The sequence below is a fragment of the Marmota monax genome, unplaced genomic scaffold (genome assembly GCF_021218885.2).
Source record: "Marmota monax isolate L192 unplaced genomic scaffold, Marmota_monax_Labrador192_F-V1.1 WCK01_AAM20220418_F8-fsc00001, whole genome shotgun sequence".
Taxonomy (NCBI): domain Eukaryota; kingdom Metazoa; phylum Chordata; class Mammalia; order Rodentia; family Sciuridae; genus Marmota; species Marmota monax.
This window is the reverse complement of record NW_026693777.1, coordinates 56138258-56151780: the sequence shown is the minus strand read 5'-3', so window position 1 is coordinate 56151780 and position 13523 is coordinate 56138258. Positions and strand designations below refer to the sequence as shown.

Below are 13523 nucleotides of genomic sequence, written 5' to 3'. Positions count from 1 at the left end.
TTCATTAGTTATAATCCTGTGTTGTTCTCTCTCAGGTAAAATTTCTTTTAAAGCAGGCATTTTCATATCCTTTTGGTAGATGAAAGATCTGGAACCTTTGAAAAGCATTGTAGAAAAAGATTTGTGAAAGCTATCCAGACTGTCTATCTTGGATGACATTGACAGTATAGCAGCACTTTTTTTGGCCCTTACAGCTTATTGTTTGCTTTACTTTGGAATTGTAGAAGCATGGTATAATAATGCCCTCATTCTTCTCCATCATCTTTAATTCTAGAAGATAGGGAAATGGAAAATTTGCCTTTCCATAGTAAAATGTAGCTACTCAGGAATGATGAGGTACACCATCAGGTAATTGAAACTAGTTGTACTTAATGAGGTATAAGTAATATTATTGCTGTCTTATTCTGACAAGTTTTTTTTTTTTTTTTGGTTGTACCAGGGCTTGAACCCAAGGGTACTTACCCACTGAGCCACATCCCCAGTCCTTTTTATTTTTTATTTTGAGACAGGTCTCAAAATACAGTCTTACTAAGTTGCTGAGGCTGGCTTTGAATCTATGATCCTACTGCCTCAACCTCTTGAGCTTCTGGGATTATTGTTGTGCAGCATCATGCCTGGCTTATTAGAAATTCTGACCACTGTCACCTAATTTTTTTTTTTCTTGAGATGTTTGATATTAAACACAGGGCATCATGCATGCTTGGTAAGTACTCTTCCACTGAGCTGCATCCCAAACCCTTTTAAAAAAAAAAAATTGTTTTGATGCAAGATTCAGCAGATTGCCAAAGCTGGCCTTAAACTTGCAATCTTCTTACCTCAGCCTCCCAAGTAGCTGGGATGATAGACCTTTGTCACCGTACCTAGCTTGGCTAATGCTATTTTCTGAAATACCAGAAACAGGAAAATGATTTCTGTTTTGTAGATGTATTTGAAAGGCCTGAGCAATATACAAATGGAATATAAAGCAATTGGGAACATATAACTGATTTAGTTAGAGACTACCCTAAGGAATAAAAGGAAACCTGAGTTTAGCCAAGTTTTCAAGTTTATTGTCTTTCCAAAATATCCTTAGCTTTGTAACTATATGATTCCTTTGTAAATTTTCCATAAACTCTGGTTATTTCTAAGTTATTACTAGTAAACCTAGTAAAATGAGAAGAATTTATGCATTTACCTATGGTCAGAATAAGCTGAGAGGAACCTCATGGGTTTCTCCAGAATTTTAAGATCCTTAAGGAACAATTTGGACTTGTGTCAATGACCACATCATCATCCAGAAATGTTTACTTAACAGGTGGGCAAATAAACAATTATAGCACAGGATTCTAATTTAAGTTCCAGATTAGGGAAACTATTAGAGTCTTTGGGAATAGGGTCAAGGAATGGTACAAAGGAAGCATTAGCTGAGATGAGTTTAAGAGTTTGGGTTGCAGTAAGGGGATAGACCACTGATCACAATTTGTAAAGCCCTAGAGTAAAGAGAAAGCATAATGTTTTATTTTTTAATTTTTTGGTGTGGGGGATTAATTCCAGGGCCACTTGCATGCTAAACACATATAATACCACCAAGCTACACCCCCAGCTTGAGACTTTTAAAGGAATTTAAAAGGTTGGAGGAAAAGAATAATTTGAAAGAGGATGAATTGATAGAGATTAAAGATATTTAAGGCCTTTGGGTCATATTCTGAAGACAATATGGAAATTTTAACATTTTAAAGGAATGGCATAATGAGATGATTATTTTAGGAAGATATCTGGCAAGGTTCAAACACCACAGGAATATTTCATAGTCAGTGTGTCTAGAGTTGGCCTTAGAAAATTACCAGTTTTTTATATGATAATAGTACACACAACTCCTTATTCCCCTTGTACAAAGGGGTGTGGTATCATTGAATTACATCTCCAGAGCTTTTTGTTCTTTGAGATAGGGTCTCTGTTTGTTGCCCAGGCTGGCCTTGAATTTGGGATTCTTTTGTCTCAGCCTCCCAAGTAGCTGGGATTACAGGCATTTTCCAATTTACATGGGTTTCAACTGTTTTTTTGAGAACAACTAAATTAAGAGGGTTCTTTAGTAGGCCTGTCACTTTGCTTGCCCATACTATCAAAATGGTATATGCCGTGTGAGTTTTTTTTTTTTTTTCTCTTTTGGGTTAGTTTGGGCATACATATACTCCCCCCCAGGGAAGTAAACAAAGACTTAAATTGGGATTGTATTAAAGTAGACTCATTGATTTGAGAAATTCAAGTTTGATAAATATCCACAGTTAGGCAATGTATTAGTACACATTAATACTTTGTTTTGAAATGTCTTTATTTCATCTCCAAAGTTAATAGAGGATGCTTTTTATTGGAAATAAAAAGCTAGGGCTAACCTGTTTAAAAGAATTGAAATTACCTAGGGAATAGGAGATTTATGCATATTTAAATATCTCTGATGACTAATCAGAAGTTTGAAGGGGCATTAAGAAAATAAAGTTCCAGTAAGTCATGGAGGTGGGATGTAGCAACAGTGAGAGTGTGAGCTATTAACAGAAGTTTTAGAAGGTGGGGAAGGCAAAGGAAAGAAAGAAGCTTTCATATGATAAAGAATGTTTTTTGGGCTTCAGTCGATTTTTCTTGTTCACAGAGCTCCACTTACTTGTTTCATGTGGAATGTGTTTTCCAGTTGTCCAGTCACTGAAACCAGAGACCTGGAAATTACCCTGTACTTTCCCTTTCTATGATTGGCTATTTAGTCCTTTAAAAAAAGTCTTCCATGTCTTTTCAAATCTCTCTGAAATGTTCCCCGCCATTTGCCCTGTCTTCATTAATATTTATTAAGTTTAGTATTTATCTTTTTCATGGAATATTACATTGTTTGCATCCTACAGGTTTAGGGCCCTTTAGTTGCTTCCTTCTCCATCTTATAATATACTCTCAGAATTCAAATTTGATCTTTTTTCACTCCACTCATGTTAGATTAATTGCCTTTTTTAGAATTTTCTTAGACTAAAATTTTCAGCTTCTGTTCTTGCTGTATAATGCTTTTTCCCTTTTTAAAAATTTTTTTTTTAGACATTGATGGACCTTTATTTTGTTCATTAATTTCTATGTGATGCTGAGAATTGAACCTAGGCAAGCGCTCTACCACTGAGCCACAACCCCAGCTCCAATACTTTTTCCCTTTCTTGCTTAGGAAGAAAGAAACCAGGAAATTACTATCAGATCTGATTTTTTTTTTTTTTAAACAAGAAGCTGGATATCTTTATTTTTATGTAATATCTCAATTTCTAAAATTTGGCAGCTGTTAATTCAGTTTGAAAAATATGCTGTCTAATTTGCAGGTTCATTTATAAAACCTTTGATTATATATAAACCCTCTTTACCCACTGCAAATTTAATTGCCCAATCTTTGTGTGCTCACATATGTCAATGTATGCTTTTCAAATTATTATAAAACACAATACAAATAGTGATATGTATTAAAAGTTTTTTTAAAACTCATGAAAACTGCTTCGATGAGAAATTGGAATTTACATAGTTTAACAAAGAATACTGGGATAAGGTTAAACATATAACATTGGTTAATATTCCTTGAGGTATTCATACTGTAGCCTTTTGGATAATCTTTGTTGGATAGAAAGACTTCATTTTACTCTAAGACTTTTCTGTAAGTTTATAGAAATTTTGTAGGATTATAGATGACCTGATCTAACCAATTAAATAGAAATCAAAACAGATGACTTCATGTGAACTTATCAGAAATCTCTAACATAGCATAAAAAGTCACATGATCATTTTTAATGTTCAAATTTTGAATAATTTATCTGAAAACATGCACATTTTTTTATGTTTAGTGACTAGCCTCTTTGTATCTCCTTTTAAAAAATATTAATTTGTAAGAGTTTCCAGAATCAATAGATGATCCAGATCTTTATTTTTTGCCTGTTCTTATTTGAGCACTAGTTCAGTATTATCTAGAGTTCTAGTGGTATTGTAGCCATCAGCTTGGATATAATATCTTTATAGTATATGTACAGTAACAGAAGCATATGATTTAGATGTGTAGAGCAAGTTGAGATGCATTTTGCAGTTTAAAGGAGCCTCAGATGGAAAGTGGAGAAGAAACTAGGTAAAGTGACCAGTGTATGCTGATCCAGAACTTGATTCTAGGTCATTGCCAGTGACCACAAGTTTTGAACCAACCTCTGTTCGTTTTTTTTTTTTTCCTTTTATTTTTCCCTACTTTAATCCAATACAACTGAAATATCTCTGACATATTTTAATAAAAACTTATGTTTCTTCTCTGCTTGTAAAATTTAAATTGCTTGTATAGCCAACATAGAGACTTCATTTTGCTTGGCAGGGGAGCTCTTCCAGTCTCCCTACTGCTTGATTTCTTTAGCCATGCTTTTTACACCTCTCACTGTTCATTGAAAATATGGGTCTTTACTGTTTATTTCTTCCCCAGTCACCATTCTGCCAACCTCAACTGTCTGACGTGGTTAAATAGGGTTCTCCTTCCTCTTTAATTCTGCCTGGTCAAATCCTACATTTTCTTTCAGACTCAACTTTCTTCTTCATTCCAATAATAGAATTGCCCAGACCATTCTAGCTCAGGAGAATCGTCTTGTTTTTAGAAGTTTGGTTGTTTTTGTTCATAAAGGTTTGCAATCATATCATATCCTGTGTGATAAATCTATGGGTGGGTTGTCTTAGTTTCATCTGGAAGGCAATAAGCTACGTTTCATACTTTATGTCACATATAGAGCTTCTTATCAGATTAAAAAAAAAATGTGTACCACAAGTCAATATGTTCTTGTATTTGTAGACCTGAAAAATGTCTGAAAATTCCAGTGACAGTGATTCATCTTGTGGTTGGACTGTCATCAATCATGAGGTATGCTCTTTAATACTTTTTATGAGGCAATTTGTAGACTTTTTTTTTTTTTTTTTTTTTTTTTAAAGAGAGAGAGTGTGAGAGAGGGAGAGAGAGAGAGAATTTTTTAAATATTTATTTTTTAGTTTTTAGCAGACACAACATCTTTGTTTGTATGTGGTGCTGAGGATCGAACCCGGGCCGCACGCAAGGCAGGCAAGTGTGTTACCGCTTGAGCCATATCCCCAGCCCAATTTGTAGTCTTTTAGTGTTAGCAGTGATATAAAATGTTCTTTGAAGGCCAGCATTTTTCTGCATTTAAGCCAAAGGTTCCATTGTCTGTAGCTTGCTTTGCTGAAAACTCTTCATGGGCCAGTATCGTCTGCATTATTGTTCATAGCTTTCCTTAGCTTGAAGATGTTAGGTACGTTTTTACTGAGATTTATTACTAGTCAGGCTCTGTGCTTTATCCAATTCTCATATAATTAAAGAAAACCTCACTGTATATAGATTGTTTTCATTCTTATTTTGTAGTTAAGAAAACTGAAGCTTAGAAAGGTAAATTTGTCAAAAATTAAGTAATTAGAAAATATCCAAGCCTGGATAGAACAGAATGGCCCAAAGGAAGATGGACCAGAAAGGAAGATGGAGAATGTTGTTATAGGAACTTAACAGAACTATGATGTTATAGGAACTTAACAGAACTTAAAGAACTATGGTTAGAACTTTATCACAAAATATGTTTTATGTAGAGGAGTAATATACATACAATGAATGCACATAACTAGTTTGTAATAAACATTACAAAGAGAAGAAACATCATAAGTTTTTATTAAGGGTTTATGTTCTACACTGCTTTCATTATTTTAAAAAAATCACTCAGATACAATAAAGTAAAAATCAGCCATACTTGTTCAAAGCATCTGTGGTTTTCTTGTTTGTTTTCAGGATCTTTTCTTGCCTATTTTTTGTTTTCAGGATCTCTTCTTGCCTATTTTTCATTAATAGAAAAATTTTAACATTTTCTTATAATTATTTTAATATTTAGACAATTAGTCATCTTCTAGAAAGCAAGATTAATAAAAAAGATTGCTTTTCTCTTTTATAGTTTCAAAATTTAATAGCAACTGTACCAATTGAGTTTGAAGTTGTTTTTATTTTTATAAGTATGCCAGGTGTGATGGCACACACCTGTGATTCCAGCAATTTGGGAGGCTAAGGCAGGAAAATTGCAAGTTCGAGGCCAGCCTGAGCAACTTAGCTATATCCTAAGATTTTAAAATAATGGAAAAAAAAAAAGGACTGGGGATGTACACAGTGGTAGAGCATTTCTGGTTTCTGTTCCCAGTACCTTCCCCCCAACACAAAGTGATTTTTCTATTTTTTACCTGTTTCTACAAAGCTTGGGTCAACTCATAGCAGCTTCTTTTCCTTCAAGCATAATTAATAGTACAGGAGCAAGGCAGCATTGGAAATCCTACCTGTGAGCCCGCAGGTTAGAACAAAACAGTTATTTTTTCTGGCATTTGCCAAGTGTGTTAGACATCATGCCACAGAGTAAGTCATGTTTTTTTATACTTTCATCTTCTGTATTTAGTCACCAAATTCAGCTCTCTTGTTAGTGTCTCTTATACATATGTTTCCTTTTCCATTATTACCATTGTGATTTGGTCCAGAACTGGTCTTTCCAGCAACCCCCTAATCAGCTCTATCCTTTCCTTTGCTTCTGCCATGCTCTTGCCACCATAGGCAACCTTAAAGTCTTACATTTAGAATTCTCTTTAGTCTTCAAGGTTATTCCTTTCACAACTTCTTTTATATTTTGCTGTTTTGAGTTATATGTTAAATTTCTCTTTAGTCTTCAAAGCCTATTCCTTTCACAAATTCTTTTATTTTTTGCTGTTGTGAGTTATATATTTGAATTTTGTAAGTTGATAGAAAAAATAGGGAGAGGCAGAATCAGCTTCAGGGTTAACTTTGCTTATGAAGACACAAGGAGGGCTGGGGCTGTGGCTCAGTGGCACAGCGCTTGCCTCGAATGTGTGAGGCACTGGGTTTGATCCTCAGTACCACATAAAAACAAATAAACAAAATAAAGACATTGTGTCCATGTATAACTTAAAAAAAAGACACAAGGAAAAAATTCACAAGATTCCACTATTAAAGAAAGACAGTCTGACAACAAAGTATGAAGGATAACCTCAGAATAAAAAATTGTTATAGGAAAGGCTTCTGTTAACCTGAAAGGTTCATTTAATTTATGCCTTTCAGTCATCTGATCTTTGACAAAGATACCAAAAGCATACATTGGAGAAAAGACAGCCTTCTTAACAAATGGTGCTGGGAAAATTTGTTATCCATGTGCAGAAGAGTGGAATTAGGTCTTTATATCTCATTGTGCACAAAAGTCTACTCAAAATGCATCGAAGATCCAGTAATTAGACCAGAAACTATGCAACTCATAAAAGAAAATGTTGGGGCAACGCATACAGGTACAGGCAATAACTTCTTCAACAGACCCCTGAAAGCCCAGGAAATAATATCAGGAGTTAATAAATGGGATAGCATAAAATTAAAAAGCTTCTTCACAGCAAAGGAAGTGAAGAGAGAACTTCCAGAATGGGAGAAAATCTTGCCTAGCTACTCTTCTGATAGAGGATTACTGTCTAGAATATATGAAGAACTCAAACACCAAAAAAAAAAAAAAACCCCATAAAATACACCACCACCAATAACACAACTAATAAATGGGCAAATGAACTCAACAGACACTTCTCAAAAGAAGAAATACAAGTGGTCAACACTATATGGAAAGAATGTTCAACATCATTAGTAGTTAGGGAAATGCAAATCAAAACTACCCTGAGATATCATCTCACTCCAGTTAAAATGGCAGCCATCAAGAATATAAATACAATAATAAGTGCTGCAGATGATATGGGGAGAAAGGAAACTTTCACACTGTTAATGGGATTGTAAATTACAGTAACCATTTTGGAAATCAGTATGGAAGTTCCTCAGAAAAAACTTGGCATGGAACCATCATATGACCCAGCTATAACACTCCTTTGTATTTATCTTAAAGAATTAAAGTCATACTATAGAAATACATAGCCGTGCAATTCACAGTAGCCAAACTGTGGACCCAGCCTAGATGTCTGTCAGTGAATGAATGAATAAAATGTGGTATATACACATAATGGAGTTTTATTGAGCCAAGAAGAACGAAATTATGTCATTTGCAGGAAGATGGATGTAACTTAAGAACATTATGTTAAGCAATTAAAACAAGCTCATAAAGTCAAGATCATATGTCTTCCATCATATGTGGACGCCAAGGAAGAAAAAGGAAAAGGTAGAGGAAGGATCTCATGAAAATTGAAGGGAGATTGGTAGAATAGAGGAAATGGGCCATGGAGAGGGAGGAAAGGAGGGAAAGGGGAAATATATTGGAGAATGATATTGGCCAAATAATATTATTGTATTGTGTACATCTATGAATATTAAAACAATTATTCCTTCAACATAGCAGTTTACTTTGCCATAAGAAGTGGTTGTTGGGCTGGGATTGTGGCCCTGGGGCAGAGCACTTGCCTCTCATGTATGAGGCACTGGATTCTATCTTCAGCACCACATAAAAATAAATAAATAAAATAAAGGTATTGGGTCCATCTACAACTAAAAAATTAAAAAAAAAAAAGTTGTTTGTGTGTGGCTGTTTCTCTGAACAGATTGTAATTTGAATTTTGGATTTGATTTTTTTTTTTTTTTTTTTTGTACCAGGAATTGAATCCAGGGGTGCTTAACCACTGAGCCTCATCCCCAGCCCTTTTTATTTTTTATTTTGACACCAGGTCTTGCCTCTTGCTTAGGGCCTAGCTAAGTTGCTGTGGATGGTCTTGAACTTGCAGTCCTTCTTCCTCTGCCTCCTGAGTTGCTGGGATAAAGCTCATTGGATTAGATGTCATTCCCTTTTGGAGTACGGCAACATCTGGGACTTTTAATAATGGAAAACAAATCAAATCCAGCTTTGAAAAATTAATAGAGAAATAACTGAGTATCACTTTTTCTCTAGGGGTCTGATGTAGAGATGGTGAATTCTGTCACAACCAGTGACAGCTGTGAGCTCACCCCAGAATGTTCATCTTTAGAACAAGAGGAGGATGTTCAAGTACTGCAGATAGAGCAGGAAGGTAAGTTGTTAAATTCTGATTGAAAACAAAAATGTGAGTGCCATTATGAATCTTGACTTCTTTCTAGGCAGTCAGCTTTTTTGGATAATCTTAGTGATCTGGTTACTGAAGGACTAATTTTAGTGTGGGTTAGATAGAAATTCAGAGTGGATTTAGGAAGGCTTGCAGAACCTAGTATCACCAACCTGCCATAGGGTTTATTATTTGCAGCAGTAATATGTTTGGGCCTCTACATAGTCTTTCATACCATAGGTGTAACCAGTGACTAAACATTATGTATTATGTGGTTTAACATGAATTTGTTTGGTACTTTGTATTTGCTTGCCATTATTAATGTTATGGCTAGCAATGTACAAAACTTTTCATCAGAAGAGATTCTCTAGGTATCATCATGCTATGGAGTTCTTGAGTTAAGATTTAGTAAAATGATATTTGACCATGTACTGTACTGCATCTATGTTAATATACTTCCTGTGGAACTTGTGCATGTTATTTATGTAGAGACATATGACTCCCAAATAATTGCTGTAACTCCCAAGCAATTTCTATGTAGTCTTTTTTTTTTTTTTTTTTTTTTCAGTCTCCTCTTACAGGATGAGGCAATTTATTGAGCTACATAACATTCAACAATCATAACCAACCATTCTCCAAATTAAATGCAAATGGCCTCTATCTATGTAGTCTTATCTTCATATTTAAACTACTTCTTACACACAATTTCATTAAAATGTAAAGTAAGAAGAACATTTCCCCCTCAGGAGAGTAAAGTAGGTATGTCAAGGCCAGAAATAGGAATAGAGGAGATTGTACCTGTTAATTTTTTCTTAAGCTTATGTGCTGATTACTATTCTCATTTGCACATATTCTCATTGTTTGTAGTTCAGATCCCTTTGAGATTCTGAAAGGTGTGAATAGTTTCTCCTAAGAAATGCATTTACCTATATGTAAAAAATTTCCATACTTGGTACTCTGTGGACCCAAGTCCATCTTTGATGATAATATTCTTTTATTCAACACAAAAGTACTGTTTTTTTTCTTGTTCTTAGGTAGTTAAAATACATAAAAATAAAGTTCATGGTAGGGAAAATGATTTTTAAAGGATTTAAAAAATATTTTTAGTTGTAGGTGGACATATAATATCTTTATTTTATTTTTGTGTGGTGCTGAGGATTGAACTCAGTGCCTTACACATGCTAGGCGAGCACTCTACCACTGAACTACAACCCCAGTCCCCAAAATGATTTTAATATACAGCTACTTATAATTCTTTTATAACTTATGTATGTATTTAATATTATACTTAACTCCCATTAACATTTTGTACTCTTTTTGAGAAAAAATAATGAATTCAGTATTCCGTTTTACATTTCTTCTTTGAGGAGACAGGGTCTCTCTGAGTTGCTGAGGGTCTTGTTAAGTTGCTGAGGCTGGCTTGGAGCTTGCAATCTTCCTGCATCAGCCTCCCAAGCTGCTGAGATTATAGGCGCCACTGCATCCGACAAGCTTTTTACAATTTAAAGCAGCTTTGATTCTTACATTACAAGCCAGTGATAGCCATTGGAATGGTGGTATTTTTAGGAATTTTGGATGAACTTTTAAGAAGTCAGGAAATGTGCTATCAGGTATCTGAAGATGTATTTTACATATTAATGGGTTCTTAGAAACACTTTTCATTAAGTGATTTGTTATTACAAGGTAGAGATTTTATTTACTTAAATTAGCTTTGATTTAAGTTCTTAGTAGGTCCCAAGTGAGTTCACTTAAGTAAATAAAATTGTTTCCTGACAATTTCAAATAATTAAAATGTGGTAACAGTAGAGTTATTTTTACAATTGTATGACTTTTCATTCATCTACTTTAACATTGAGAATAGATTTCTTCTACAGTGATGGTATTTATATTACAAAGAGTCAACTGTTTTAAATGAATATTTTTATTGATCTTTGCATTATAACAGAAAGCAGCCAAAATAGCACATTGTTAATGGAAGGAACTGCTTATCCAACTTTGGAAGAAACCACGTCAGCATTTGAGGTAAACTTGTACTCTGTGAATGTATGATAAATAGTATCCTTAGAGAATATGAATCGAAGCCTCCATTTCTGTATTTTCTTCCTATTTGAATCATAAGCAATGTAAATTGAAAATTTTGAGATTCCATAGATTGATCAGTTTTAAGGGTAAAGTTAGCTTCTGTTAAAGACTTGTTCTTTTAATCTGTATTATAATTTTCGTTTGAAGTAGGCCTCCTCTTCCTCCTCTCCTTCCTCTCTCCTCTTTCCTCCCTCTTCTCTTCCTCCTTCTTCCTTCTGCAGTACTAGGGATTGAACCTGGGACACTCTGCCATTGAGCTACATCTCCAACCCTTTTTAAATTTTGATGCAGGGTCTTGCTAAGTTGCTCAGACTGGACCCAAACTTTCGATCTTCCTGCCTTAGTCTCCTGAGTACCTAGAATTACAGGAGTGTTCACCATGCCTGGCCAGGTCCCAACTCTTAATACAGTAGTCCTCCTTATGTGTGGTTTTGCTTTCTCCCTTTTCAGTTACCTGCAGTCAGCTGTGGTCCAAAAGTATTTGTCTTGACTTTTTCAAAAGAGACAATACATTAATACAATTTTATCATAGTACATTATTATAATTATTCTATATCTTATATTATTGTTAATCTTTTACTGTGCCTAATTTATAAATTAAAAGGTATGTATATGGTATAGAAAAAATATAGTATATATAGGGTGGTATATTGTACATGGTTTCTTGCATCCATTGGGGGTTCTTAATCACATTGGTGATTAAGTTACAGCATATGAATTTGGGGGGACACATTTAAACTATATAGATAGATGATGTAGCTGTTCAAGTTTAATACATACATAACCAGAAAAATTTAGTCAGTCTTTAACAGGTTCCCTGAGTACAAAATCATGCTTAAATTCATAGAACTGGTGAGAGAAATCAACTCTCTTTTCTGTGGTCATTGGGTGGCAAAGGTAGTTTTCTCAGCTTCTGCATTCCAGTCAGAGAAAGAAGTGGTCCATCTAAATCTGAGAGTTGCCAACGGGTTTGATGATGTTTCAAGTTAAATGATGAGCCTCTATTGCATAATCCTTTACTGTTGGTAAGAAATAATATCTTTAGGAGCTGGGGGAAGTGCTTAGTGGTATAGCACTTGTCTAACATGTCCTAGACCCTGGATTTGATCCCTAGCACTGGAAAAAACAGGAAACCATGTATTTTACTTTAACCTCAGATTACTATATTACCCTATAGATTTTGAATTGTATAGAAATATAAGGCTCTTAAATAATTTTATAATTTATTATCTCTAAAATTATGATAATTTTAGGTAGAAGAAGAGAGGTCACCTGAAGATAATGTCTATTTTGGAACTGCCAGTGATGATTCTGATATTGTTACCCTTGAACCTCCTAAGTTAGAAGAATTTGGAAATCAAGAAGTTACAATTGTTAAAGAAGCACAGAGTTCAGAAGATTTTAACATGGGCTCTTCCTCAAGCAGCCAGTATACATTCTGCCAACCAGAAACTGGTAAGACATATATAATGATAATATGCTGATATGAGATTTATATAAAATCTTGTTTTCTAACCCTAAATCTCAACTTTTGATTATATTTGGGTAAAACTCAAGAAATTTTTTGTAAATCTACGGTTATATCTAGGGTATTCCTAGATTGTATGGCCTGGAGCAGAGCAATGTTGTGCTACAACAAGACTTTTTTAAAATCATGTTTGTCTTTTGAATTGTTAAATAGAAGACAGACTTTCTTGAGCTGGGTACATATCTGGGTACACAGTGGTACACATTTGTCATTCTAGGTACTCTGGAGGCTGAGGCAGGAGAATTGCAAGTAAAAAGTACCTAGTTGGGGGTGGATTCTTGGAGGTTTTACTGGTGCTGTTTGCAGTGCTGGGGATTGCACTTCCAAGGAAGTTGCTGTATGACTGAGTTACACCCCATCTATAGTTAGTTTCTTAAAGGATGTATTACAGTCCCAAACACTTCAAAATGCATTTGGCTTATTATTATTACTATTTTTTTAGATCTTTACAAGTGGGAAATTGAAACATCTTACCTGAAAGGACGAGGATGTTAACATTTTTAATTATAATAGTGCAAATTTGTATTATACAAATAGTGAAAGCAAAAAATTGGGGAGAATTTAACCCAGGGGAGCATTACCCCTAATCTACATCCCCAGCCCTTTTAAATTTTTGTTTATTTTGAGACAGGTTCTTGCTAAGTTGCTGAGGCTAGCTGCGAACTTGCAGTCTTTCTGCCTTAGCCTTCTCAGTCACTGAGATTATAGGTGTGCGAAACTGCTCTAGGGTTGGTTGAAAAAAAATTCTTAAGTCTTGCAGATCCCTTTGATTATAAGTTATTTAGCAAATATTTATGGTACCTACCAAGTATAAAACAGTGTTCAAGGAACTGTTAATAAAGCAGTCTTC

The 13523-nt window shown here is 34.6% G+C and overlaps 1 protein-coding gene across 5 annotated transcripts in view; it reads left to right on the top strand.

Moving 5' to 3' along the window:
- The window catches only part of Ccpg1 (cell cycle progression 1), a 67014-nt gene that overhangs the window by 9447 nt on the left and 44044 nt on the right, over positions 1–13523 (top strand). For 4 of the 5 annotated variants that reach the window (XM_058584824.1, XM_058584823.1, XM_058584820.1 and 1 more), the window contains 4 exons: positions 4811–4879; positions 8934–9051; positions 11009–11085; positions 12399–12600. In XM_058584824.1, coding sequence (XP_058440807.1) covers positions 4820–4879; positions 8934–9051; positions 11009–11085; positions 12399–12600 — 457 coding nt within the window. In that variant the 5' untranslated portion in view covers positions 4811–4819. The remainder of the gene's footprint in view (positions 1–4810; positions 4880–8933; positions 9052–11008; positions 11086–12398; positions 12601–13523) is intronic. The other variant, XM_058584822.1, reaches the window with a different exon arrangement.